This window comes from Lissotriton helveticus, chromosome 12 (assembly GCF_964261635.1).
Source record: "Lissotriton helveticus chromosome 12, aLisHel1.1, whole genome shotgun sequence".
NCBI classification, from domain to species: Eukaryota; Metazoa; Chordata; class Amphibia; order Caudata; family Salamandridae; genus Lissotriton; species Lissotriton helveticus.
The window spans coordinates 153,149,520-153,177,371 of NC_136073.1; the positions used below are offsets into that span (position 1 = coordinate 153,149,520).

General features: G+C 41.6%; 1 protein-coding gene across 2 annotated transcripts in view; it reads left to right on the forward strand.

The window, feature by feature from the left end:
- The window catches only part of LOC144798263 (hydroperoxide isomerase ALOXE3-like), a 211,574-nt gene that overhangs the window by 55,281 nt on the left and 128,441 nt on the right, over positions 1 to 27,852 (forward strand). Inside the window, exons 2-3 of one of the 2 annotated variants that reach the window (XM_078669028.1) lie at positions 3,173 to 3,377; positions 19,808 to 19,892. In XM_078669028.1, the coding sequence (XP_078525154.1) occupies positions 3,173 to 3,377; positions 19,808 to 19,892 (290 nt within the window). Of the gene's footprint in view, positions 1 to 3,172; positions 3,378 to 19,804; positions 19,893 to 27,852 lie in introns of both variants that reach the window. The other variant, XM_078669027.1, reaches the window with a different exon arrangement.

The following is a 27,852-nucleotide window of genomic DNA, read 5'->3' on the forward strand; positions in this document are numbered from 1 at the left end:
GTATTCGTACAAGCGCCTTGAGACCCTTGCGGGTGAGTAGTGCGCTATACAAGTATCAATTTACATTTCAATTTACATTTTACACGTCAAGCAATTTCCTTTTTTGCTGCACATAGAAAACAAAGAAACTTCCGAGAAATTTGATTAAACATCATTAACGCACACAGGCTCAGTTACTCTGCACATTTCTTTGAAACTAAAGCTACAAGAAGTTGAAAGAAAACAAATACTGATAGTAATTTAACTAAAATTATTCAGAATGGTATTTTCAATTAGACTGTCTGGGATTGTAATGTAAAGTCTAATGGTATCAAGATGCATGCATATGCTTATAGGCAACGATGCATGTCATAATATGCCTACATGTTAACTGAGCAAATCCACAGGTCCACATCATCAGTGGAAAGAAACAAAGGTGATCAAATCACAAAAGTAGCTATGCCTGATTTTTAAACGGAGATTTTAACAGGACCAGCTACATTATTTTGCCTTCCTTATATTTTTCTTTCTCATTTTGCTCACAGCTGCGATAATCAGTTAATGAAAAAATGTGTCTAGTTCCCTTTTCTTTTTTATTGCATATAAAATCCTTGTGTATGAGTTGCATATTATAATGAATATTTATTTAATGTATCTTTCTTATCAATTTGGGGCTTTTAATAAGAAGCATGTCTTCCAACGCAAATAACTCTTTTGAGAAAAGAATAATGAATACGTCTAATAATTAACTGGCAGATGCATCAACATAGCCTATTCCTTAATTGATACTCGCAATTAAGGAATGCTGTCCCATTCATTCCTATGGGCCTACAGGCCCATAGGAATGAATTGGAATTGGAAATTGCATGAGCAATTTGCGAGTACCAGTAGGTACTCGCAAATTGCTCATGCAATTTCAAGGGTGCAAGGGTGTCAAAATGACACCCTGTTGCACCCCTAAAATTGATCTCTGCACAAATGTTGCACACACACATGCCTTAAGGGCATGTGTGTGCGCAACATGAAACTTTGAAAAATGCACAAAAGTGCTTTTTTCAAAGTTTTAGCAAATCACCATGAAGTTCAACTTCATGGTAATCTGCTACTCCTATTACCGAATTTGCTATTTTTTTGACTTTCATGCATTGAATTTAAGGAATATCAATTTGGGATTCCTTAAATGCGATTTTTGCATTTGGGATGATGCATCCCAAATGCAAAAATACCGGGAGCAAAGGGGCAGATTCTTAGAATCTGCCCCTTTGCTCCCGGTATTTACTTTGATGCATATGCCTGTTAGTGACTATTTCATTTAGAAATGGATCCAGGAATGTCATAAATCGAATGACTATTTCCCTTCTTAAAGGAAACACAAGGAGATGATAGACAGAGCGCTTAAACATTTCAGACACTCACCCACAGTCACAGACAGGCCATAGCGGGCATCGGGCAATCCCCCGGTGCGCAGCATGGCAAAATCTGCCCTGTACCAAAATTGGCCGAAAACCGGCCCCGGCGGCAAAGAGGTCCGTGGCACCTCCAACCCCAACAGTAACCCCCCCCTCCCCCGAGTAGGGAGGGGGGCCGGCCGAGCACTCTGCCGGTTGTGGCTCCCAGTCCTGCCCTGGTCATAGATCTGGGTTAAATCCATCATTGTTCTTTAGCTCACTTCGCCGCTCCAGTTCAGACACAGCTATATGCAAATCAGTCTTGACCCTGTGCCTCATGGGAACATTCCAGCCTAAACTGCCAAGCCATGTCTTCCCTGGACCGGAAACAAGCTTCCTGGGAACGGTTTTGGGCTAACCGCCCTCATCAGCGAGGCTAGCTTGAATTCAGTGGCAAAGTGAGCAAGGGACCAACATCTGGGCATACTCTGCCAACTTAGGGCAAACAAAGCAAACACAAGTAGATGATGGATGCAGCACTGAAACTTTTCAGACACTCACCCCCAGTCACAGATCTGGGTTAAATCCATCATCGTTCTTTAGCTCACTTCGCCACCCCAGTTCAGCCAAAGCTATATGCAAATCAGTCTTGACCCTGTGCTCATTGGAACAGTCCAGCCCGAACTGCCAAGACATGTCTTCCGTGGACCGGAAACAAGCATCCTGGGACCGGTTTTGGGCTAACAGCCCTCATCAGCCATGCTAGCTTGAATCCAGTGGCAGAGTGAGCAAGGGACCCACGTCTGGGCATACCCTGCCAACTTAGGGCAAACAAAGCAAACGCTGAAACTTTTCAGACACTCACCCCCAGTCACAGATCTGGGTTGAATCCATCATTGTTCTTTAGCCACCCCAGTTCAGACTCAAATCAAAAATCAGTCTTGACCCTGTACCTCATGGGAACAGTCCAGCCTGAACTGACAAGCCATGTCTTCCCAAGATGGGAAACAAGCTTCCTGGGACCGGTTTCGGGCTATCAGCCCTTATCAGCCGGGCTAGCTTAAATCCAGTGGCAAAGTGAGCAAGGGACCAACGTCAGGGCAAACAAAGCAAACACAAGGAGAGGATGGACGGAGCACTGTAACTTTTCAGACACTCACTCCCAGTCACAGATCTGGGTTAAATCCATCATCGTTTTTTAGCTCCCTTTTCCACCCCAGTTTAGACGCAGCTAATTGCAAATCAGTCTTGACCCTGTGCCTCATTGGAACAGTCCAGTCCAAACTGCAAAGACATGTCTTTAGGACTTATTTGGCTAATTTCTCTCTTCTGATTTTCCCTGTTTTCCAGTTATCTAATGGCTGTTACTGATCCTGTGCTAACATATTTTGGTTTGAGCTTTGAACCCTCATTGTCTCATTACATAAAATTAGCAACTGAAGTAAATGCATGCTATTCGAAGCCAAAACAGTGACTTAAGAATCCAGACCTAAGATCTATTTTGTATTTCCTCCATGATTAAGTAGACGAATGATACTTGATGTAGAGACGATGCTTAAGTAACTTGTAATCCTCAAAATGTGTAATTTTTTCAGTGTATGCTTTAGGCAAGAGCTAGGAAACTAGGTCCTCATTTTGCTAATTAATATCTTGTCTTTTTTCATCTGTTCATATTTGAATGATCATGTTCAGGAAATTGAGCAATGTCATTCTTGCTGATATTCATATGTCCTAGTGAAGTGGATGGTACATCTAAATATAACACTGTACTGTAAAATAACACAGATTTTTCTCTTATTTTTCAGAATGACGTGTACCACATCAGTGAAAAACAGGACTTGGGGAATATTACACATATCCGCCTTCATAAGGAACCCTTTTCCTTCTTCCCTGAAGACAGCTGGCTATGCAACCAAGTCACTGTGGAATCTCCTACAGGAAAGATCTACTACTTTCCATGCTACCGCTGGATCGAGGGGTACATCACAGTAGAGCTCCCTGAAGGGACAGGTAGAAGACTGCTTGAATTCGACTACAGTACCCCAAAAAATCCCAACCCTGATGTTTTGCTGACAACCTGAAACGTTTTCATTTTTAGTCTATCTGACATGCTGATGGGGGGCTGAAATACATCAATTGTTTGTTGTCAAACCACTCACAACATGAACAGATATAGTTACAGTAAATAGGCATACAATTGCAACTAAAAGAACCAAATAAAATTTTAATGGTGCCATTTCTACAAGAAAATTACAGTAGTGTTATCAGCTCTACAATGACTCAAGTAACAGCTCATTATAAATAATCAAGTAGGAAACAGACTATTTAAAAAGTACATGTAACAATAAATATATGCCACAGCCTATGCTGCTTAATTGTGTTATAAAGTTTGCTTACACTGCTTCTTGAAACAGTCTGAGTACTCTCTAAGATTTGGACTGTAGCAAATTATTCTTAATCACTGTGTTTCTGAGGAGTAGTGGAGCATTCTTTGGACTTTATGCAGATGCAAAAATGAACACTGCTAAGACACCTCTTAATGATTGGGTTAGCACAAGACAAAATAGAGTTTGGTTTCAAGAGTCAAGCTTTTGCAGCTACAGCTGTGGGATCAAGGTTTAGTGCCATACACAAAAGGGTTCATGACACCCCAGCAATAACTCCCCAACCTTGAGGCACTAAAGAGCCTCTTAATTGTGTTAGGATAATTATCCTTGAGGTATAACGCCTCCAGTATATAGTTTGCCACTAGGATGTTTCCAAAGCAGAGATAGCTACATTAAAGTATGCCTTATCTTTTACAGTCCTAATTCAATTACTTGAACAATGATCTGGGGACCTGAAAGTAAGAGTTTAAGAGCTGACCACCATTTCACTGAATCAATAACCATCCTAATTTTAAAAGGTATTGTAGGAAAACATAAGGGTTGAATGTAAGTAACTTTCAAAGAATGGAATTTTAACCAGTTGTGGGTAAATTTGTTTAAAAAGGTCAACAGTCCAGCTCTGTAGAAGACACTGGCAACTGTCTAAGCATTGTAAAACAAAATGTTGCAAAATGTGCAAAGTCAAATGCTCCCGAGGATTTGGTTTAATAATAAATTCAATTTTAGCAGCCCTGCGCTGCATCAAATTCCTGGCCTCTGTGAGCCTCTTGCTCCTCCCATACCCCCTAGCACTACCATTACCCAAGGCCCTAATACCACCCCTCCCTCTTTCACCTTGCACGCCCTGTTACTTGGTTTTAGCTGCACCTCAGAGGAAGTCGACCATTCACAATAAACTTTAAACTGAACTGAAGGCCTCAATTAAACCACACTTTGCTGATATAGGGCCTGATTATGAGTCTGGCGGTCCACAGACCACCAGACTCATGGGGGTCTGGCGGTCTCCTGACCATCCTATTAAGATTTGGCCAGTTGGACCGCCACATCCAGTCGCAGGCACCAGGGACCCACCCTTCCCTGGCAGTGTTGTGGTGGTCAGGAAAACACAATATTCTTGGCAGGACCGCCACAGTCCTGCCAAGTATATTATGAGTTTCCTCTCCAACAGCGGTGTAATGGAGTTTCCTCCTCCATGAACAATGTGGCGGAGAGGAAACAAAGGGTGCCTTGCAGTGCCCCTTGTGACTCCACTGCATGGGGATGCATACAGGGAGCACAGCATGTGCCACCCTGGAGTCATGCACCCCATTTCCTGCACAGCATGGACTTTATAGTCATGTTCCCATTGTGGTGGCCATTTTCTGAGGCAGCGCTGTGGGAAGGCCAAGCACCAGTCTGCCAGACAGGAGGAAAATCCAAATCTGGCTTACAATAAAGCTCATACTACCAAGTATGGGCCATGTCGGGGGTAGTTTTGTATTTGTGCGCTTTATCACCTCAGTGTCCATTTAGGTCAGACTTATAAGTTGAAGAAGGGACTCTTGGATGAGTCAGTCAGTCTATATCTTCTATTGAATTGAAATTTCATAACGATTGCTGAGTTGGACTGCACATCTAAGCTGCCTGTTCCCTGGAAACACCCCCCCCCCCCCAGGATTATTCCATGGGTCTCTAGGAGGTTGATAAAAATACCCCAATGGTAGAATAGTTATGCTCTGCGCCATAATAGACAAATTACCAGCCCTATTGAGGATAAACTGCACCAGACTTGGGGATCTAAAGGTTAAAACCACCTAATCACCAGCTAATGATTTAGTGGTTTTACCAACCCAGCCTATTCTTCGTGCCATTTTAAATTCCTAAAAAAGCGTGTTGGTTATACCAGTCCTGGTGTTCAATAAGTGCAACAACTTATTCCCCAATGTTTCCCAGTGTTCAGATACATTGGGCGTAAAGAGGGGACATTTGCCAGCACGACTGTGTAAGGAGTTGCTTCTGGCGGTAGATACAAATTCAGATTTGTGTTGGTGAAGTCTCCCTGATTAAATCTCCCAAGATTCTGTGTGTTTGTGGCTCTCACCCTGTCCCCTAATGTAGTTCAAAATGGGATTGGATGTACTGTATATGATACAATCTAGGAGTTGGACTTCCCGACCAAATAGGGTGTTAAAGTAAATAACCTGAAAAGTAACCCTTTAACATGTCAACATGTGGAATAGGATTGTTGTCTAGGCTCCACTCTTTTGATTAAGGACATGAATGATACAACGAGTACTCAGAAGAAAGTGTCAGTGTGAAGATCACTTCTACCAGACAAATAATAAACTTCTTCCTCTCACACACATGAAACAGGCTTACAATAAAGCTCATACTACCAAGAAAAGTACTGCAGTATGCTGTCCCTAAAAAATAAACATAGCAAAAATATCGATCTTTCAGAATTTGTATTAAAAGAATTAGTGCGCAACAAGCATTTTATTTTCAGGATGCGTTCCAGGGGATATAAAAACAGTATATACACCCGGTAGTTATTTTACCTGAATCAAATTTTACACAAGCCATGGAAGCCGTCCAAGAAACAACACATATATTTTATGCTAAAAAATCAAATTTTTTAATTATAAAACCACTGTAAAATTATGGTTAAAACTTCATGACAACCTAATTGGGCCAGCTATACTGCATGGCAGTGAAATCTTGGGACATACTCCAATACAAGATTTAGAGTGTTATGAAACCCAAGCAGAAAAGATGCATTTACTATTTTGTAACCCAATTCTTGAACTCCTTAAAAATGTCTTATTCAAGCAGAGCAGAACGTGGCAAATATTTCTTGCTTTCAAGCAAAATAAAGCTGAAAAAAGGTCATGTCTCATCTAATCAAAAAGGACTCCATTCCTACCCACTTTAAAGCCAAAAACACAACCGAAATATAAAAACCCAGAAAATGTACCACTTAATTACTAGCATCAAATCATGGCACACGTGAAAATGCTATGGATTATTAAATAGGGAGTACATATGTGAACTGTACCTACTGAGACTATAATCAAACTATGATGAGATATTACATAGGTGTCCCCGGGTTTGAAATTGGATATTGACAGGTACATGAACAGATGTAAATCTGAAAAACACATGTTCTATAAGCAAATCAATGTGGAATCTATAAAAAATCATAATAAAATTCTGAGTTAATAATGATATGCCATTGCATCTTTATGACCTAGATACTTAGATTACCATGCATTTCCTATGACTAAATAATTTCTTTAGAAACATTCCCATCCTCCACACTCTATGTACATTATCCAAAAGCTGTAATACAATAAACGCCGGGCGACATTGTCTAATCCCCAAAGGTTTTAAAATTGGAAAAATCCAAACTTTCCTTAATTCACTATAAAACCTACAGAATAGGACAACATGTATAGTGGATTGATCTGAGTGATTATCACAAGGTTAAATCTGAAAAACACATGTTCTATAAGCAAATCAATGTGGAATCTATAAAAAATCATAATAAATTTCTGAGTTAATAATAAGGATCCACCATTGGTTAGCACAGAGTATAACCATTTGTCTTATCAATTATAATATTTGCTTAAGCCTGGTCAACTTTGTCCCGTCTATCAGACTTACTTATCGGCAATAATACAGAAAGACACAATGGAAAATGATCGCTCAATGAGTTGTCATCAATAGGAAAAGAACGAAGACTGCACGCATGGCTATTTGACTGTAATATATAATCTACTGTAGTGCATAAACCTCTGCCAATAAAGGTGTGGCTCATGGGACAGGTGTAGCACATAGCTCATTTGCAAAACCCAAATCAAGGCCAAAAACCATTTTGTTATACAACTCCCCCAGTATAGAATGTCGAAAGTGGGAATTGCTGATCCCTTCTTCATTTGTAAAACCACATAATTTACCATCAACATTTGGGCACAAAGCACAGTTAAAATCCTTTCCCAAAATGAACATCATATCTTTGGCATTGTCGCTGCATAAAGATTTCAAATCATTGCCCAATTTATTTACTACAAACCCCACTTCTAACGGGGGGAATATTATGGTAAAAATGTGTCACTGCGGTGCAATGTTTTCTATCTACATGGATTTTGATCAATTGGTACTATGTTTTCTCTATGTACAACTCTTTTTTATTTTCAGCCTGTTGGATATATAGGTACAAAGCACTCCCTTTGCCCTTCCACTTAACCCCTCAACGGCCGGGGTATGAAATGTTTGAAAGCCATTAATGTGGATCATTTCCTTAGCCCATGTTTCCTGGAAACCTAATATGTCATAATTTAATAAAAAGTTGCACCAAATAGGATTGGTCAACTTTGAGCGTAATCCTGCAATGTTCCAGGAAACAAGGTTACAGAAAACACTGTCCCTGTTACCTAGGGGACTAGTTAATACTGCTTTACTAGATAATAATCCTCACTATGAAGAGAAACCTGGTCTAGGTTTGTGTGTTCAATAGAATCAGGAGGCACACCAGAATCGGCTTAATGGTGCCCATACCCACTTCCCCCGCTCAGTGACAAACTGGGTGTGACAAATGGATATATATAACTGTATGGGCCATGTCGGGGGTAGTTTTGTATTTGTGCGCTTTATCACCTCAGTGTCCATTTAGGTCAGACTTATAAGTTGAAGAAGGGACTCTTGGATGAGTCAGTCGGTCTATATCTTCTATTGAATTGAAATTTCATAACGATTGCTGAGTTGGACTGCACATCTAAGCTGCCTGTTCCCTGGAAACACCCCCCCCCCAGGATTATTCCATGGGTCTCTAGGAGGTTGATAAAAATACCCCAATGGTAGAATAGTTATGCTCTGCGCCATAATAGACAAATTACCAGCCCTATTGAGGATAAACTGCACCAGACTTGGGGATCTAAAGGTTAAAACCACCTAATCACCAGCTAATGATTTAGTGGTTTTACCAACCCAGCCTATTCTTCGTGCCATTTTAAATTCCTAAAAAAGCGTGTTGGTTATACCAGTCCTGGTGTTCAATAAGTGCAACAACTTATTCCGCAATGTTTCCCAGTGTTCAGATACATTGGGCGTAAAGAGGGGACATTTGCCAGCACGACTGTGTAAGGAGTTGCTTCTGGCGGTAGATACAAATTCAGATTTGTGTTGGTGAAGTCTCCCTGATTAAATCTCCCAAGATTCTGTGTGTTTGTGGCTCTCACCCTGTCCCCTAATGTAGTTCAAAATGGGATTGGATGTACTGTATATGATACAATCTAGGAGTTGGACTTCCCGACCAAATAGGGTGTTAAAGTAAATAACCTGAAAAGTAACCCTTTAACATGTCAACATGTGGAATAGGATTGTTGTCTAGGCTCCACTCTTTTGATTAAGGACATGAATGATACAACGATCACTCAGAAGAAAGTGTCAGTGTGAAGATCACTTCTACCAGACAAATAATAAACTTCTTCCTCTCACACACATGAAACAGGCTTACAATAAAGCTCATACTACCAGGAAAAGTACTGCAGTATGCTGTCCCTAAAAAATAAACATAGCAAAAATATCGATCTTTCAGAATTTGTATTAAAAGAATTAGTGCGCAACAAGCATTTTATTTTCAGGATGCGTTCCAGGGGATATAAAAACAGTATATACACCCGGTAGTTATTTTACCTGAATCAAATTTTACACAAGCCATGGAAGCCGTCCAAGAAACAACACATATATTTTATGCTAAAAAATCAAATTTTTTAATTATAAAACCACTGTAAAATTATGGTTAAAACTTCATGACAACCTAATTGGGCCAGCTATACTGCATGGCAGTGAAATCTTGGGACATACTCCAATACAAGATTTAGAGTTTTATGAAACCCAAGCAGAAAAGATGCATTTACTATTTTGTAACCCAATTCTTGAACTCCTTAAAAATTTCTTATTCAAGCAGAGCAGAACGTGGCAAATATTTCTTGCTTTCAAGCAAAATAAAGCTGAAAAAAGGTCATGTCTCATCTAATCAAAAAGGACTCCATTCCTACCCACTTTAAAGCCAAAAACACAACCGAAATATAAAAACCCAGAAAATGTACCACTTAATTACTAGCATCAAATCATGGCACACGTGAAAATGCTATGGATTATTAAATAGGGAGTACATATGTGAACTGTACCTACTGAGACTATAATCAAACTATGATGAGATATTACATAGGTGTCCCCGGGTTTGAAATTGGATATTGACAGGTACATGAACAGATGTAAATCTGAAAAACACATGTTCTATAAGCAAATCAATGTGGAATCTATAAAAAATCATAATAAAATTCTGAGTTAATAATGATATGCCATTGCATCTTTATGACCTAGATACTTAGATTACAATGCATTTCCTATGACTAAATAATTTCTTTAGAAACATTCCCATCCTCCACACTCTATGTACATTATCCAAAAGCTGTAATACAATAAACGCCGGGCGACATTGTCTAATCCCCAAAGGTTTTAAAATTGGAAAAATCCAAACTTTCCTTAATTCACTATAAAACCTACAGAAAAGGACAACATGTATAGTGGATTGATCTGAGTGATTATCACAAGGACACAGTTGCATTTCTCGGGCCCATTCATTCATTTTTGGAAAACTTACAAGTCTGTGGAAGATCCCAAACCTAAATCTAGTCAATAAGAACCTGTTATGGCCACCAAGTACAATTGTTAAGTATGGTTGTATACTGAAAGTAGTTAAAATTAACTGGTTATGCTGGACATTAGGCTTTATAATCTCTGTGGACGTTCTTAATGTGTCCAATAACAGTTTGCCCTCCTTATTTAGGACCTTTGTTGTGACTATCTGCATGGTACTCGGTCACTAAAATTTTCTATGTGACCTAGGTCACGCATAAAATTTCGGACGTATCTTATCCAGGGGATCTTTAGGACCCCTTTCAATTTTTACTGTTTATTAAAATATCCCCGATGTAACTGTGTTTCTGTTTTGTCCAGATCCTATGCAATAAAAGAATAGGCTCCATTTTTATCAGATCGGAGATGTATGGTAAGCCCAACTCAGTATGACAAACATACAAAGGTGTGCTACTCGGGAACGATCAGAATGTATCTTAAGAAGGAATTTTCCACCCTTTGTAATGGGTGCGTATCAGCAAAACCCAACATGTCTGCCCCATACATAGCTGTGGAGATACATTTAGCTTTGAAAATCTGAATAAGCTCTACTGGCGGTCTCCTGCCCAGTTTTCTTGAAAAATTAACAAGTGCGGTTGTAGTCCTTAAGAACGCTAGTTGTTTTGCTAATAGGGCTTAGACCCATGAATAATTTGATCTCTGGCTACCACGGCCACACCTCATTATAAAGGTCTTTGAGATGTTCACCCTGAGACCAAGATTACTCATAAAATTTGAAAAACTATCTAAAACCCTCTGCAGACCGACTTGCGTGCGTGATATTAGGTCTGCGTCTTCCTCATAACGGAGGGCAGATATTGGATGTCCAGCAATTTGGGGGAAATCTTGACTATCTTTAAGCAACGCCTCTCTCAGGACATTAATATAGAGGTTAAAAAAGAAAGGGGGCTAGGATACATCCTTGCCCAACCCCTCCTTATTGGGAATGGGGCAGACCTATTACCGCTCAGGCTAAATCGGACTTACGCCTTAGCATCACTATATAAGAAAGTGGATAATCTGAGTATCCACCCGATATCCTCAAGGATTTCCCAGGGCTTGCCATGCCATGCCTCTCAGAATCGAAGGCTGCAGTGAGATCCACAAAAGCTAAAAAAGGCCTACCCTTCTCCACCCAAGTATACTTCCCAACAAAAATAGCTAAGTTTAAACTCTGTTCAATCATCCCTAGGCCTTCACGAAAGCAAATTGAATATCAGAGAGGACTTTGTTGTCCTCTGCCCATGTGTGTAAACATTCTAAAATTATTAGACCAACTATTTTAGTCTGAGAATCCAATATTCAAATGGGCCTATTGCATCCAGGATCTTGACGGTTCCCTGTTTGAAGATTGGCGCAATAATAGATTCAACCCAAGTTGTCATAAAAGGGGCAAAACAGCTAGCAGTAATTACCTGGGTGATATTTGGCCCCCATAAAGTCATTTTTGACTTGAACAAGTCTACAGGGACCCTGTCTGGCCCAGGAGCCTTACCGCCCAGACTTGCAGAGATAGCCCGATTCACTTCCCCCAGCATAAACTGGAGATCGGAATATTGGGTCAAAGAATCCAGGGACATTTCCCCCTGATTGGTATTGACTTGGGCATCAAAGTTACCCTCACCGTATATACCCTTGAAAAGTACCCGATCCATTGGTCCTAAGTTATAGCAATTTCAATTGTCGGACCACCTCCGGTAGTCAGGACAGGTGCTTTTACAGCTTTCCAGAAGGCCGAGCTATCTCCCATTAGAGAGGCCTTGTGCAAAGACTCCCATGCTTCATTTCTCAGGGCAATTTTTCTTTCCTTGAGTGCTAACCTATACTCCCCTCTTGCCTGCCTCACATCATTTGAATTTCTTGGGATCTTATGTAGTTCATATTTTAAGTTGGTATAAGCTCGCGTACAGTTCGAATTGAACCATCCCTGAGGTTCTCCTTTTTTTCGGTTCTGAACAAATAATGGCTCCCTTATAACACCTGATATTGATTGAAAGGAGGATAAGATGCTGTCTGGGGCAGCTGTTTCACTCAGGCAAGTCTCAAAAGCCGGTTTGCATTTAGCTTCCACTTGTTTGGTAATCACTAAAGGATCCACCATTGGTTAGCACAGAGTATAACCATTTGTCTTATCAATTATAATATTTGCTTAAGCCTGGTCAACTTTGTCACGTCTATCAGACTTACTTATCGGCAATAATACAGAAAGACACAATGGAAAATGATCGCTCAATGAGTTGTCATCAATAGGAAAAGAACGAAGACTGCACGCATGGCTATTTGACTGTAATATATAATCTACTGTAGTGCATAAACCTCTGCCAATAAAGGTGTGGCTCATGGGACAGGTGTAGCACATAGCTCATTTGCAAAACCCAAATCAAGGCCAAAAACCATTTTGTTATACAACTCCCCCAGTATAGAATGTCGAAAGTGGGAATTGCTGATCCCTTCTTCATTTGTAAAACCACATAATTTACCATCAACATTTGGGCACAAAGCACAGTTAAAATCCTTTCCCAAAATGAACAGCATATCTTTGGCATTGTCGCTGCATAAAGATTTCAAATCATTGCCCAATTTATTTACTACAAACCCCACTTCTAACGGGGGGAATATTATGGTAAAAATGTGTCACTGCGGTGCAATGTTTTCTATCTACATGGATTTTGATCAATTGGTACTATGTTTTCTCTATGTACAACTCTTTTTTATTTTCAGCCTGTTGGATATATAGGTACAAAGCACTCCCTTTGCCCTTCCACTTAACCCCTCAACGGCCGGGGTATGAAATGTTTGAAAGCCATTAATGTGGATCATTTCCTTAGCCCATGTTTCCTGGAAACCTAATATGTCATAATTTAATAAAAAGTTGCACCAAATAGGATTGGTCAACTTTGAGCGTAATCCTGCAATGTTCCAGGAAACAAGGTTACAGAAAACATTGTCCCTGTTACCTAGGGGACTAGTTAATACTGCTTTACTAGATAATAATCCTCACTATGAAGAGAAACCTGGTCTAGGTTTGTGTGTTCAATAGAATCAGGAGGCACACCAGAATCGGCTTAATGGTGCCCATACCCACTTCCCCCTGCTCAGTGACAAACTGGGTGTGACAAATGGATATATATAACTGTATGGGCCATGTCGGGGGTAGTTTTGTATTTGTGCGCTTTATCACCTCAGTGTCCATTTAGGTCAGACTTATAAGTTGAAGAAGGGACTCTTGGATGAGTCAGTCAGTCTATATCTTCTATTGAATTGAAATTTCATAACGATTGCTGAGTTGGACTGCACATCTAAGCTGCCTGTTCCCTGGAAACACCGCCCCCCCAGGATTATTCCATGGGTCTCTAGGAGGTTGATAAAAATACCCCAATGGTAGAATAGTTATGCTCTGCGCCATAATAGACAAATTACCAGCCCTATTGAGGATAAACTGCACCAGACTTGGGGATCTAAAGGTTAAAACCACCTAATCACCAGCTAATGATTTAGTGGTTTTACCAACCCAGCCTATTCTTCGTGCCATTTTAAATTCCTAAAAAAGCGTGTTGGTTATACCAGTCCTGGTGTTCAATAAGTGCAACAACTTATTCCGCAATGTTTCCCAGTGTTCAGATACATTGGGCGTAAAGAGGGGACATTTGCCAGCACGACTGTGTAAGGAGTTGCTTCTGGCGGTAGATACAAATTCAGATTTGTGTTGGTGAAGTCTCCCTGATTAAATCTCCCAAGATTCTGTGTGTTTGTGGCTCTCACCCTGTCCCCTAATGTAGTACTCCCCATGACAGTTGAAGGCTCATTTAAGGGTTTTACAACCTGTGTACAGGTAGAGTTTGGGTCCTCTAAATAATGCACGAGCCCTGGATGATCTAATGAAGGGGGTGCTACTCTTTGATATGGTGGGCCAGTCCGTACTGAGTCTTTAACTATTCTGGTATATGTACTAGGACAGTGTACTTGTCCATTTTACGAATTGCTTACAGGTTGACTAGCCACTTTTCCCATCACCCTATTAGGCAGTGTATCAGTGCCTCTACATGGGAATATATCCTAGTGGGCTGGAGGAATGCTAATGACCAGCCCTTCCAGCTAGGTGAGTCTAACTTCAATTTGGGATAATTTCTGTTACAATGAATCCAACAAAACTGATACCATTGTCTCTAACCTTTTCCAAAAATCCTCCTCATACAATTACGAAGATAGCCAATTTGTAGCAGTGGACGTTGACATTATGTTAGGCCCCTGACTCCAATCTCTTTAGTGGTTTTAGTTTTACGTCTCATTGCCTATGGCAAATGTTGTTTTTGTTTCTGTGGACCCCAACCTTTCCTCTACTTAGATGGTGGTTCATGGCTAGTGACTTGACTTATTTTGACCTTCTGACCCCTAGTGGTTACATTAGGCCAAGGGCGGACCCGGGTTTCACCTGGGCACGGCCCAGGCACGCCCGCGTGCGTCCCATGCTGCGGGAGCCCGGTCGTGCTTAAAAGGGCCACCTGGCACGGTCCCAGTAGCGCTGGTGGCTCCGGATGCGGGGCGATATGGACCCTGGAGTCCTTGGCGGATAAAGTGCTGAGTGCTGCTGTGGGTGGCAAACAAATGAGCAAGGGCTCTCGCACTGCGGGAGCCTGGTCGCACTTAAAAGCGCCGCCTGCCGCAGTCCCAGTAGCGTTGGCGGCTCCTGCCACAGGGCTATATGGACCCTGAAGTCCTGGAGTCCTTGGCGGATAAAGTGCTGAGTGCTGCTGTGGGTGGCAAACAAATGAGCAGGAGCTCCCGCACTACGGGAGCCTGGTCGCACTTAAAAGCGCCGCCTGGTGCGGTCCCAGTAGCGTTGGCGGATCCTACCTCGGGCGTTATGGAACATGCAGTCCTGGAGTCCTTGGCAGATAAAGTGCTGAGTGCTCCTGTGAGTGGCAAATAAATGAGCAGGTGTTTTGAAGGTTAAACTAATGCACATCGTATAGCTGCAATTTCAAGCTTTCTAAAACTTTACGTATTTTCCCCACAAAAAATAAAAATATAAAAGTAATGATAATAAACGTCAACCTCAAATCAGAATTACAGAAAGTATGCATTTTGGAGTTTTATGTTAAGTAGCTAGAATATAGTATTAACTGTTCAATGTATTAATTTTAGGTATTAACTGTACGTAAGTTGTGATCTTCTTTTGTGAAGAAATATTTTTTTTCATGCAATAACATTCACAAATGAATCTGTGGCAAGGAAATCTATGTTTTATTCCATGAGTTAATATTCCTTTTCTAGTTTTCCTTCTGAAATCACTCCACGTATTGAATTTCGCATTAGTATTAACGTGTCATACCTCATTGAGTTTAAACTAAAATGTATTGCCTCGTTGTGCAAACAAAGATAGTTTAGGCTAATGCATACCACATAAATAAAATGTTTAAATAAGCTGTGACTGAACGTTTACCTCTATGACAAGTTATTTGCATTCATCAATATGGTACCATAAGCTATGTATGACATCACTTGCATATGAATGATAATTTGTAGATTTCTAGAGTTCTGAGAGTTGTAGATTTCTAAAGCTATTGATCCTGCCTCATGAGTCAATAGTGGATTAGGTATCCATAGCTAATGCAAAATGGTTGGTTAGGCTTTAACCAGAGCCCAATATTGTACTACTGTTGTATTTTTATCTAGGAACCTAATTCGATATTTCTATTTTATGCCCTTGTACGGTTATAATAAATAATGTCCCTATAAAGGCATAAGAATCATATCCATATTTAGTCGTAGCCCATGCAGTCACATTAAGCAAGGCTACTTCCCCGGACTCCTAGAAAGCACAATGAGTTCTCTAAACAAACCAAACCTCCAGCAACCTGGGAAAACCCAATTGCTTTTGTTTTGATTTCGTCCTAGAACTCCTGTGAGCACTGTAAGAACGGCCAGTTCTTAGTGACATCTTTATTGACGCCTTATGTCCAACCTTACGTCGAACCCGGCACCTTTCAGGTGTAAATATACCAACATTGCCTTAAGCAAACACACAGTGGTTTGGAGCAGAGCGGCTATCTACTTGCCCGAGAGCCCAGCTGATGCGAGAGCCCACGGACGCCGCCCCTCCCTTTTGACGCACTGAGAGAGACGCTGTCTTTTCTCCTGCCGAGAAATCCAGCTCCGGTGTTTCCAGATACCCTCGCGGGTTACTGGGATATCGAGTCCTGAAAGACAGATACAAGACCTCCTGCTTTCTATTACCCAGGTACGGAGCTGACTAAACCCGTAAAGAGAATTCTTGAGTCAGATTCTTGGCAAAAAAAACTTAACTTAAACTGCTACTTACTTACTCCTTCCCACGTATTAGGCTTAGGTCAGGTACACCGGGGTAGGCGTATTTAGAAGCACCAGTTGAGTACGTTAGTCAATGTATATATGTATGTATATATTTTATCTTTTTTAAAGTATCATATGGCTAAGAAACCATATCAATGCTTTTACAGTATTATGTCATAATACTCCTTTTACTGTACGCACTTTACTTTACTATGAGTATTGCAATTGTGGCAATTCATTTCTCTTGCATGAGAAAGAAGACTGATCAATAAATAACACCTTTTATTGAAAACGCCTGTCTCTCTTTTCTCTGCACTCTGGTGAAACTAAGTATGCACACTTGACTGAGTGAAATAGCTGTCTATTGTTTTCACACGACTCTAGAGATACACTCTTATTCTGAGGGAGCAAAGTTGTCATGTTTTATGGTTGTCAGAAGCTAATCCCTTCTTGTCTATCCAGGGAGGTTAAACTCCTCCTCGTTTATTCGAGAAAGTTTCTAGTGACCTCTGAGCTAGCTGGAAAACCTTAAGTCTAATATAGTCAGTAGAGACCTAGTCGACCTCAGTCCTACGTCTACACTTCTGTTTATATTATTCCAATGCGCAGAGCCTATTGGGAATATAAGAACTACACTACACTACATAATATTTCAAACTCATCATATAGTATACATTGTTCTTTTTTCCTTGAATATCAAGAAAAAACTTTAACTCGAAGGAAAAGCCCCAAATTGTTATTATGCATCATGTGCTAATGTAAAGGCCATGAAGAATCATGTGCTTTGCCTTTTTGGGGAGGCTTAGTCTGTGTTTATTCTCATTTGAGGAGTCTTTTGAGAGCCTTTGTCTTTTTCTCGGAGCAAAGGAACAGCACTGGCTGCTAGAAGGCTGCCTGTGATACACAGAACATTTATTTGTGAGGTTTTTGGATGATTATTGTAGTAGGGAATTCTACAAGCACATGTGGGCATGTTAGGATAATCTGCAGCTTGTCATTATGTGGTTACTTGAAGCTGAGATTAGGACTTTTTCCATGAAGACCACATGATCTTGCATAGTCATTAAAATGCAGTGGAAAATGCATCCTAACATTTCCATATAAAAAAAATTTACAATGGAGTTTTCATTTTTCATAAATAAATGTTAAGGGGCATAAATGAGTGTCTGAAGCAAAAGGAAATAGAAGTGAAGGGCAGAAAGATTGATGGAAGAGCCAGTGAAGTTGAAATTATGACATATCCTTTTAAAACCATGCTAAAAATGTTTACTCAAAGATCTATATTTTGTATAGGAAATATTAGTGGTGTCTGATGAAGGTCAGGCTGTTCTTGTGACTCAGCTGGGAATATTGAAAACTGATGCTGACCTTAGAAGTCCTCCGTAGGATCAAGAATTGGGAAGGCATTACATCATTCACTATAGAAACTGTAAAAGCATTGATCCAGGTCCTTCTGCAAGTTTTGTGTGGTTGCAGATTGGTTGGTATCGTCTGCAACTAAGCAGTGATTGAATCAGGAGCCAGGCAGTAATAATCTTGACCCCACTACTGTTCTGAGGTGGGTAAGGGTTGAAGGGAAGGGATGAATGTGAACTCATATCTAGGATTTATCCTGCCTTGAAACAGGACCTCCCTCCTGCTCATGGTAAGTGGGACCAGCATTGTGACACCAGTTTTGTTAAGTGAATAGCAAATCCATGTGGTAAACAACTGGTGCAGATCAGTCTGGACCACAGTAGATAAAACTAAGGCAGTGAAACATACATTATGTCATCAACAAGTAGTAACTGTGCCATGGAAACTATAAAGTAAGCATTGTTAGAAGAACATTATGCTACCACGGGCAGCCAGTGAGATGCTCTCACAAAGGGCAAAAACATATGAAAAAAGTAAATGTTATTAATGTGCATATGCTGCTGCCATCTGAAAAGAGCTTGATAAAACATGTCAATGCTTACTTTAGTTTTCTTGTTTGCCCAGAGAATGGGTCGGCTCTTGCATCACAGCTCATTTGCACCAGCTTCATATTGTTAATCCAAAAAGAAGCCCCTTGTGAGTTTCACTGACTTTTCAAAAGAACTATATTTTGTCAATCACTGACGTCTGTAGGCTACAGGAAAATGTACAGTTTTATAAAGTAAAAATGGGAGGTTAGCATCCAATCAGATAGGAAGTGCAAGTGCCAGACCTTCATCGTAACATTCCTCTTGTCTGGGTGCATGTTTCCGAATCATAAGTGGTTGGGTTCAGATCTCAAGGTTGGTATGATGGTGTTCACAGTCAGGAGCTCTCACTGCTAGAGATGTGCCACCATGTGTCATGCGCTTCAGTGATCCCCAACAAATCAGGACAGTGGTTTGTGGCTGAGCATTAGTGTGTGGTCAGTTTCTGCTGGTATCCTGGACCTTTGCACCAGTTGGTGTCATGGACTATGTAGAGAACCACTTGTTCCTGAGTTCTACTAGATGACAGTGAAGAACTTTCAGGGAGGGCTTGATGATGTATTCATGTTTGCTGACATGTATGCAGAATCTAAATTCCCAGTCCCCTAAGCTAGAAATAGGCTTCTCAGTGGGTCCAGCAAAGCTGATGCTGCAATAGTCCCACCGTGCTAGGACCAGAGTTCTTATCAACTCCATCCTAGGATCAGTTTTAGTACAGGAAAATATTTTTTAAAGTTTGCAAATCTGGAGATTGCTAGGCCTGCCTAATATGTTGGTTTTGAATGGGAGGTCGAAGAGTTGGGTATGGAGGAAGAGTAGGAGGTACACATTTTTAGAGTCAAAAGTATATTTCAGTTCCCAGCTTTCTGCTATCTTCGTAGCAAAACTAAGCATGGGCACCTTATTGAAGGGAAATGTACCACATATGGGCCTTGGATAATTCAAATGTTTTTTTTAATACTAACCATATCTGCCTGAGAAAAACCTAACTTGTATCAATTCACCTTTCTCGCAGTTTGCTAGAAATCTAATTCCATTTCATGTAACTTTTAAGTGATATTTTCTATTACTTCTATTAAATCCTTTATTAAACATCAATATTTTCTTTTATGAGCAGCTACCCTGGCCTCTTCAGAAATAAACAACCCCCTCCTCCTAAAGAGGAGAGAGAATGAGCTGAAAGAAACACGAGAGACATACAAGTGAGTTATTCTATGTTATCTGAACTTCTATTGCGCTAAAACGTTAATAACTGAGATACAACAAATCTCACTCGCCTTCCTAAGAGGACAAGTCATTTATAAGTAGCTAAACACTTAGAGGCCGATTACGATGTCGTTTGGAAAGGCTCCGAATGGGATTCAGTTTTGCAGAATCTGATTCGGAACCCTTGTTTCTGATCAAATCGTACTCATTTCCCAACGACCGATTACGATGCCCGTGAACCATTCGAGCAGTCCGTATTGTTTCTGAAAGGCATTCAGTCAGCCTGAGTCTTTCAGAGCCGATTTGTACAGCTCTATGGACTCGGTTTCCGGACGGACGATTACGATTACTTGTTCAGACAGCCGTTCAGATTCGGTCAGCCTGACATGAAATGGCTGTTAGAATCTGTCTTTGGGGGCCCATTGCGGACCCCCTCCACCCAGAGGTATATGAATGTGGCACGTGGGGGCACCCAAGGTGCTTCTCTTCCCAACCATGCACAATGTGGCAGGCACCATGGGCTGCCTGCCACAGGGTGCAAGGTTTTCCCCAACCACCCTTTTTTTATAATGGGAGCCTGTGTTCTCGTTCAGTACACAAACTCCAATTAAAGTAAGTACGAGTTCGACCGAGCGTCTTGGGAAGGATTGTAATTGGTTGTCCGGTCTCGCAGGACCCGAATACTTTGGAAACATGTCAGAGGCCGATTCGTAAAGAACAGTTTCCTAACGACATCATAATAGGCCCCTAAAAAGTATTTAAGGAAAGATTTTTGTTTTGTGGGGAGTGTATTTTCTTCTGTCAGCATTGATGTTTTGTGGGGTCATGGGTGATCTGATTCACTGTACAACAGGAAATTGGTTTGCTTAAACTCCTTTCAGAGAGAGTCAGCCTCTCTCTCCCATTCTTTTTCCCAATATTGCACCTACAGATGAATGTCTATAGAGCTTCAGAAGTCATATTCCCAGCCGAAAAAAATAAGGGGCAGTGCAATCTTACAAATAAGTGTACTAGGGTAATGGTGTATTTCCCAACTTCAGCACCACTTCATCTGTTGCCCACCTCCACTAGTCCTCCTTGAGATGTTCTCAAAAATGTACTCTTGCATCAATCACTTAGTCTCCGGTAGCAGTCACTATACCCCAAGGTAATGAATGATCCCCCTGTTCTGTTGAACCATCCACTTAAAAAAAAAAATAAGACAAATGTGAACCCGGCTGTGGTCTTGACAAAATCTTACCAATGTCCATACTGAAACATTGTCTACACTAGTATGTGGAATATTTTGGACCTCCCATTGCAACTCTTGTGTACTCACCTCTGTGGCTGATACTATACACTCTGTTTTAATTTTCTGTTTAGTGCATGTTTAATTATTTAGCTCCTAAGAATCATCAGTGATCCCAAGGCCCAACTTGCATTTGGGAACTCTGTACCACACTTGTCTGTTTTTTCTGTTGTACATCACATTTCCCCAAAACAAAGGAACCAAAATGTAACCTTTTTAATGTATGTCTCTTGCAACTGTTTAAACTGTATGTTGTTTTATTTCACCCCACCATGGGCAGCAATCTCGCTGCTGTGGCTAGGTGACCTGCTGCTTTCACATTTCAAAGGACTACCTGGGCATGCAGGGGCTACCAGCAGCATTGGCTTGCCTCACTGATTTTATACACACAGTACTTGAAACTGCCAGTAGACACACTACTGGTCATGCAGCATAGACCATCAGCTACAGGCATTGAGCCATAAGGTGCTTATTGATGATGGCCAACCAATCATGTGTTGGGCTCTGAGTGTCATGTGTGCTGAGGGCTAGTCTTGCGGCTTCCTTCATTAAGGATTTTCCTTCCAATACTGTTCCTCCGTCTGCATGGTACTTACCATTTCCTCCAAACTCAGGAACCATTTGCATGGTCTGAATATCAAACATGTCCTGCAATTAAATGACATGCTGAAATTTCAGATTTTATGGTACAGCACCATCCTGATTGTTTCTTTATTACGAATCATGGATAATTATTGAGACATCTATGCATGATTGGATATATCCACTGATCCACAAATCAAATATTTACTCATGAACAGAGGTTTCAAGGGTTATCATGTGTTAGATTTCCAAAACTATCTTCCTGTAGCCAGCCATATGAATAGACATATGTAGTGGCAGTCTTCTGCAAACATTCTCCAACAATCATTAAAGCAGTTGCTCCAAATCTATCATCTGCCCATCTTTTACTTTAGTTTTTTAAACAACTGGAGCACTGTGGAAAAGTAAATTTTGCCATGTTCTGTGTCCCTACGCCTCATCCATCATATGTTATGTGTGCATGACCAATATGCATATGTTATTCCCCATGTCTGATTAATGACGCAATTACAGTTGTGTCCACCTTTAGTATGCTAGTTTCCAGTCCTCGTGAATACTACGAATATCAGGCCTATGTAAAGTATGTTGCCACGTTTCTCAGTGTGCACGTTATTCCATTGTAAAGTCCCCGTTTCCAGGCCTCAAAAGGGCCCGGACATCAGATTCAGCTCCTGTCTCCTGAAAGCCTCGCTAAGGAGCGATACAGCCCCCACCTGTATCCTCGACCCTTCACTTACTTCCTGCCTCGCAGTGCCCGGTGCAGCTTGGCTCTGCCTCTGAGTCTGCCAAGAGTATGTTATAGTTCCAGCTATCAGTTCAGTCCTCCTCCTCTGCATTCCTAAGCTACTGAACTGCATCAATAGTTTCCGTCATTGTCTAGCCTATGCGGCTCCACGTTAGAGAAATACTGTATTAATGGTCATTTAATATTCTCCATCACGCACTACATGTAGAATAATGCATGGTCCAGTCTTAAGAATCAAGTTAGCTTTTCCCCTCATGACTTCTAGTTTATATCAACATGTTCCCTAAACACCAGATACCAGATAGGGTTTAGGTACATGTCGCTCCGACCCTCCAGACTCTAGTCTCTGCTCCTAGCACAGAGTTCGTAGCCCCCAGCTTCTCCTAGTAACACGTCATTGCCAGTTTTCGCGCACCATTAGGTTAGAGGTCCCGGCTCCTTAGGTAGCCCCCTCCAATGTTTCCGCCCCATTTCATGACATATTCTGTTACGTTTGCCTCACATGTCTATGTATACTCCCAGTTACACCTCTTTTTACTGTTATCTTTCGCGACTGCTACGCGTCACGCCTTCTGCTCCACCCACTGCTACGCCTACTGCAATGTAATGCTATGTGTTTGCGCTATGTATATAAGTCGATGTATTGTTATTAAAAGTTAGCGCGCTCATCCCAGACCTAGCCCCAGCAGCTGCTGGGTCATCCTATGCAGGTTGTCCTGATCCTGTCCTTATGCTGTAATAAACCTGCAGAAACTCCTACTACCTCGAATCTTGACTCTTATTTTATTGAGCTATCTGTTATTCATTCATTCATCCAAAAATAGATCCGGTATTATTTATTTATATACCACATAATGGCGCCCGAATAGGGACTTGCCCTTTCCCCACGCGTCGGTGAATCCACGCCGACCCCCTGACCCTCTGCAGTCGTGACGGAACCATACCGTGCACTGGCAGATATTTCTGCTCCAAGTATCCCTCAGGCCCACGGAGGAGACGGAGGAGGCGGTCCAGCATCCGAACGAGACGGTGGAGGAACGCGGCGAGTCCCAACCAGAGCCCAAGCCGAGAGTCCAAGGTCCGAGGTATCCGGAGGCCCACCCGTAACTGAAGTCCGAAGTCCGAAGTTCGTCGTCGTAGCAGTCCAGTCCCGTTCGAGGCCTTCCGTTCCGTGCTGCCCGGTGAGTACCATTGCTGGGGTAGTATCTAGACAGGACCAATCTAAATTGACTCCTGGTCCGTGGGTTGGTGGTGCCCAGACTCACAAACGAAGTGTTCACCTAGGTGGATACGGGTCTTGATGCGTCCCTTTATGGGACCGGTATGTTCCGTACTGTTACAGCAGTGCATCCAGTAACTCTAGTCTGTTCCGTTCTCGAGAAATTCTGTTCTGTTTCTGTTTTCAGTATTCCAGGTAATATTCTGTTCGAACTGTTATTTATAATGTTCTTCATGTATTTTACTGTTGTGGTATGAGTGCGACGTGATTTCGTGTTTTCATTGTATATTGTATTGTGTCTAGATTACAGTTCAGTCATGCCTATATTTTCCAAGTTACGTCAGTTAAAAACTAGAAAGGGTTTATTAGAGGAAGCAGTTCCTGTCCCGCCTAGGGACAGTCCAGGTCACTTTATGTATCAGAAACATGGCATAAGCGCCATAATGTATCTAGATTTATGGGTAGAGTATACCAAACAGTTAGAAGAAAAGTATAGATGGCCCGTATCGGGTACATGGGATGCCGAATGTATCATGCGAGTAGAAGAAGCATTATGGAAAAAGAAAGCCAGACAGTCACAGAAAGATGCCATCGAGTTATGGCGCAAGGAAGCTCATAGAAGAACGGAAAAGGAAGTCAGAAAGTCAGAGTTAAGTAGAGAATCGCAGGAACGAGCCCAAGAAAGAGAATTAATCGAGATAGGTGAACAAGTCAAAGCCGAACAGTCAGACAGACAGAGGCATGCCCTCATTAAGGGTATGTATCCTCTTCTTGCCGAAGGTGTGCCAAAAGCGACCCCAGAGGCATCTAGTAATTTCCCGCCACCATTAGTTCCGACCAAGCTACGTCACAAACCGACCGCAGCTGATATTTTTATTTCGTCCTATCTGGACGACACAGTCCCCGAATATGCAAATCCTGTTCGCGCTCCGCCAGTCCCTGTAAACCAGGTAATTCATGCTCCTTCAGACACCGGGGTGCCCTTAACAGCACCCCCGGTCCAGTCCACCATACAAGTCCAGCCCACGTTACAATTACCGACTCTGCCAGGACGAAGAATGTCAGTCGACGATTCTAGTCTAGGGGCCGCAGGAGGAGGTCCTCCTCAAACCCCGCCGCCACACAAGCGTTCAACATTACTCGAATTACATGCTCAAGCATTACAGCGTACGCCCAAACATCAGTCTGTCACAGAAATCAGGCAAACCCTTACCGAATGTGTCTATGATCCAGTTCCAGGCGAATACAATATGGTTTTATATTCCTTACGTGTAAGGAGAGTGACCGAGTATCTAGTCACCTTACCGAATATGAAAGAAGATCTAGACAGAATATATCGTTTCATCCGTACAGGGGATGATCCAGAAAGTATTGGCGAGATTATGTCTCAAAGGAAAGCCGAGATTCAGCTCATGATATTAAAGTTCCTGATCAATTGTCTAATAAGAGAACAAGATTACCCGTCTAAAGATTCCGCCGAAATGAGAATCCTGACAAGGTGGAGTGATAATATAGCCGAGGGTAAGCACAAGACCGTCGGTGCCATGGAGAGTATGTACAAGAAAATTCGTAAAGAAATAGTAAAGATACACGAACAGCGTAAAGCAGCACAAGTAAGCGAGAAAGAAAGTATCTCTGATCCTGAAGAGGAAGACGAGAATCCCGCCAGAATAGCGTATGTAGGAAAATCTAGATTTCCAGATCGCCATTTACGCCTAGAACCCAAGTCTATTTTTCATCATCCAGCACCAGAACAAGGTTCTCTAGAACAAGTATTTCAAGCTACCGATCACATTCTGAAATCACGAGTCGGTTACAGTGAATTAAGTACCATGCATGAACAAGAACTAGCCCGATCAGCAGTCCGATGGATTACTGATTCTACCACTTTTCCAGACGAAATAGTGGCACAAATGTTTCTGAAAATGCCCCCAGCCGAGCAACGACTGGTGGGTACGTATATGATTCAGCACCTCATTACTTTGTATGAGGATCAACATTCTGATCCAGGTCCGTTGCACGATGTCCTGAACGAGTTACTCCAGTATAGATGGAGAGGTCTAGGTACCGATTTAATTAGTGTCATTTTAGAACAGCGCCACAAATACAGAACGTTTCTGAACCCGCATTTTGTTCATGTCTCACCCCCAGAAAGTAAATCATTCTACATAGACAGACAGAATCCGTTACGAGAAGTCCACCCAGTCCAAGGGGCGGGTGGCGTAATGCAACGAGTGTTTGTATACACTCCGATTTCAAAGATGGAACTTCTTGAAATGAAGAAATTAATTCCCTGTCATGACAAAGATCCAGCGGGGTTCCATAGAGAATTAAAAGACATGCTCCGTATGGGAGAATACACTTACCCAGACATCATTAAAATGTTAAAGGTCCTGTTACCCGCAGGGGTATATGAAAAGTTAAAAGAAAAAGAATGGGAGGTGGGAGAGAAAAAGATCGATTGGGCAGCTCTAGAAGCTGAAGACAAGGCACGAGTACCAGGTACCGGTCTTGGAGATAAATGTAAAGAATTACCAGAATTACTGATTCAAGTTTTACCCAGATTATTGACAACTAGGAAGGAAGACTGGGATGCAATCTCAGCCTGTAAACAGAAACAAGATGAGGATATTAGTGATTTTTATTCTAGATTTGAAAAATGTTTCAGTATTAACAGTGGTCTCAAGACAAGTAGTGAGTCATACCCTCACCTTTTCGTTACCAAATTAGTCGAGAATTCAAGTCCACAAATTAAAAATCGAGTTTTGAAAGTCGAAAGCACCTGGCAAGCAAATACTCCGTCCCAGATGCTCCAGATGCTCCAGTATCACCAGAATAGAATTAGAGAAGAGCAAGAACACGAAAGAAAACGTATGAAAGACACGAAAATGAAAGTGCTAGTTGCACAATCTGTTCCTCAAGACAGTCAGAAGAGGGGTCCAAATCAAGCCAATCAAGCCAGTCATCCTGCAGCTCCCGTTAAAGGGAACTGCAATTATTGTAAACAACCAGGTCATTTTATAAACGAGTGTGCAGTTCTGAAACATAACATAGCTACTGGTAAGACTAAAGAAAGACCACGTCCGCCTAGACAAGAACAAGTTTCACAGATTCCTCAGTCACAGAATGCACAACAGACAGTTACAGTACCGCAGCCTATTGCTGCAACACAGCATGTCACATCGCAGATGTACCAGTATGCGCAGTCTGAGTATCCAGAGTACCAGTCATATTCATGAAACAGCCTAGAGAGGGAGGTAGGCTTGCCTCTCATCGAGATACCTGTAGATCAAGAAGGTCCCTATGTTCACAGTCAAGTATTAGGGAAAGATAGAAAGTTTTTGATCGATACAGGGGCAAGTAGGACCACAATTAATCATGCCGAAGTTCCAGGGGCTCCGCTCTCAGGCTCAAGAAATGTTTCCCTTGGATTTTCAGGAAAGCCAATAGTTAATGAGATATCAAAGCCAGTCACTCTAGAAGTAGGTCCATTGTCCCGTACTACTGATCTGTTACTTACTAAGTCATGTCCAGAAAACCTATTAGGCATTAAGACACTGAAAGAATTAGGTGCAGTTATTTGCTGTTCCCCAGAGGGAATACGTCTGTTCCTACGTGACTTTAAGGGTCACTATGTATTACGAGATTTTGATTCAAGACTGTCTAATGTTCCGCAGCACTTATGGGCGCAAGGTCCAACTGATGTAGGTTATATGCAAATCACACCCCATCGTGTGACTCTCAAGCCAGGTGTAGTGTTACCCCGAATCAGACAGTACAGATTGCCACCTGAGGCTGTAGCAGCCTTATCCAAAATTATTGACGAGCTCATGGCTCAAGGAGTAGTTGTAGAAACTGACTCCAATGTATGCAATTCTCCGATCATTCCAGTCATGAAACGTACTGATCCAAATGCACCCCCAGTATATCGATTAGTGATTGATTTACGAGAGCTTAATAAATGTATTATTCCTCAGTACCCAGTTGTCCCAGATATTTCTTCCCTGTTAACAGCCATTGATTCCGAAGCCATGTTTTTCACTGTCATTGACCTCAAGAATGCATTTTTTAGTGTTCCAATTCATCCAGACAGCCAGTTTCTTTTCGGATTTTGTTTAAATG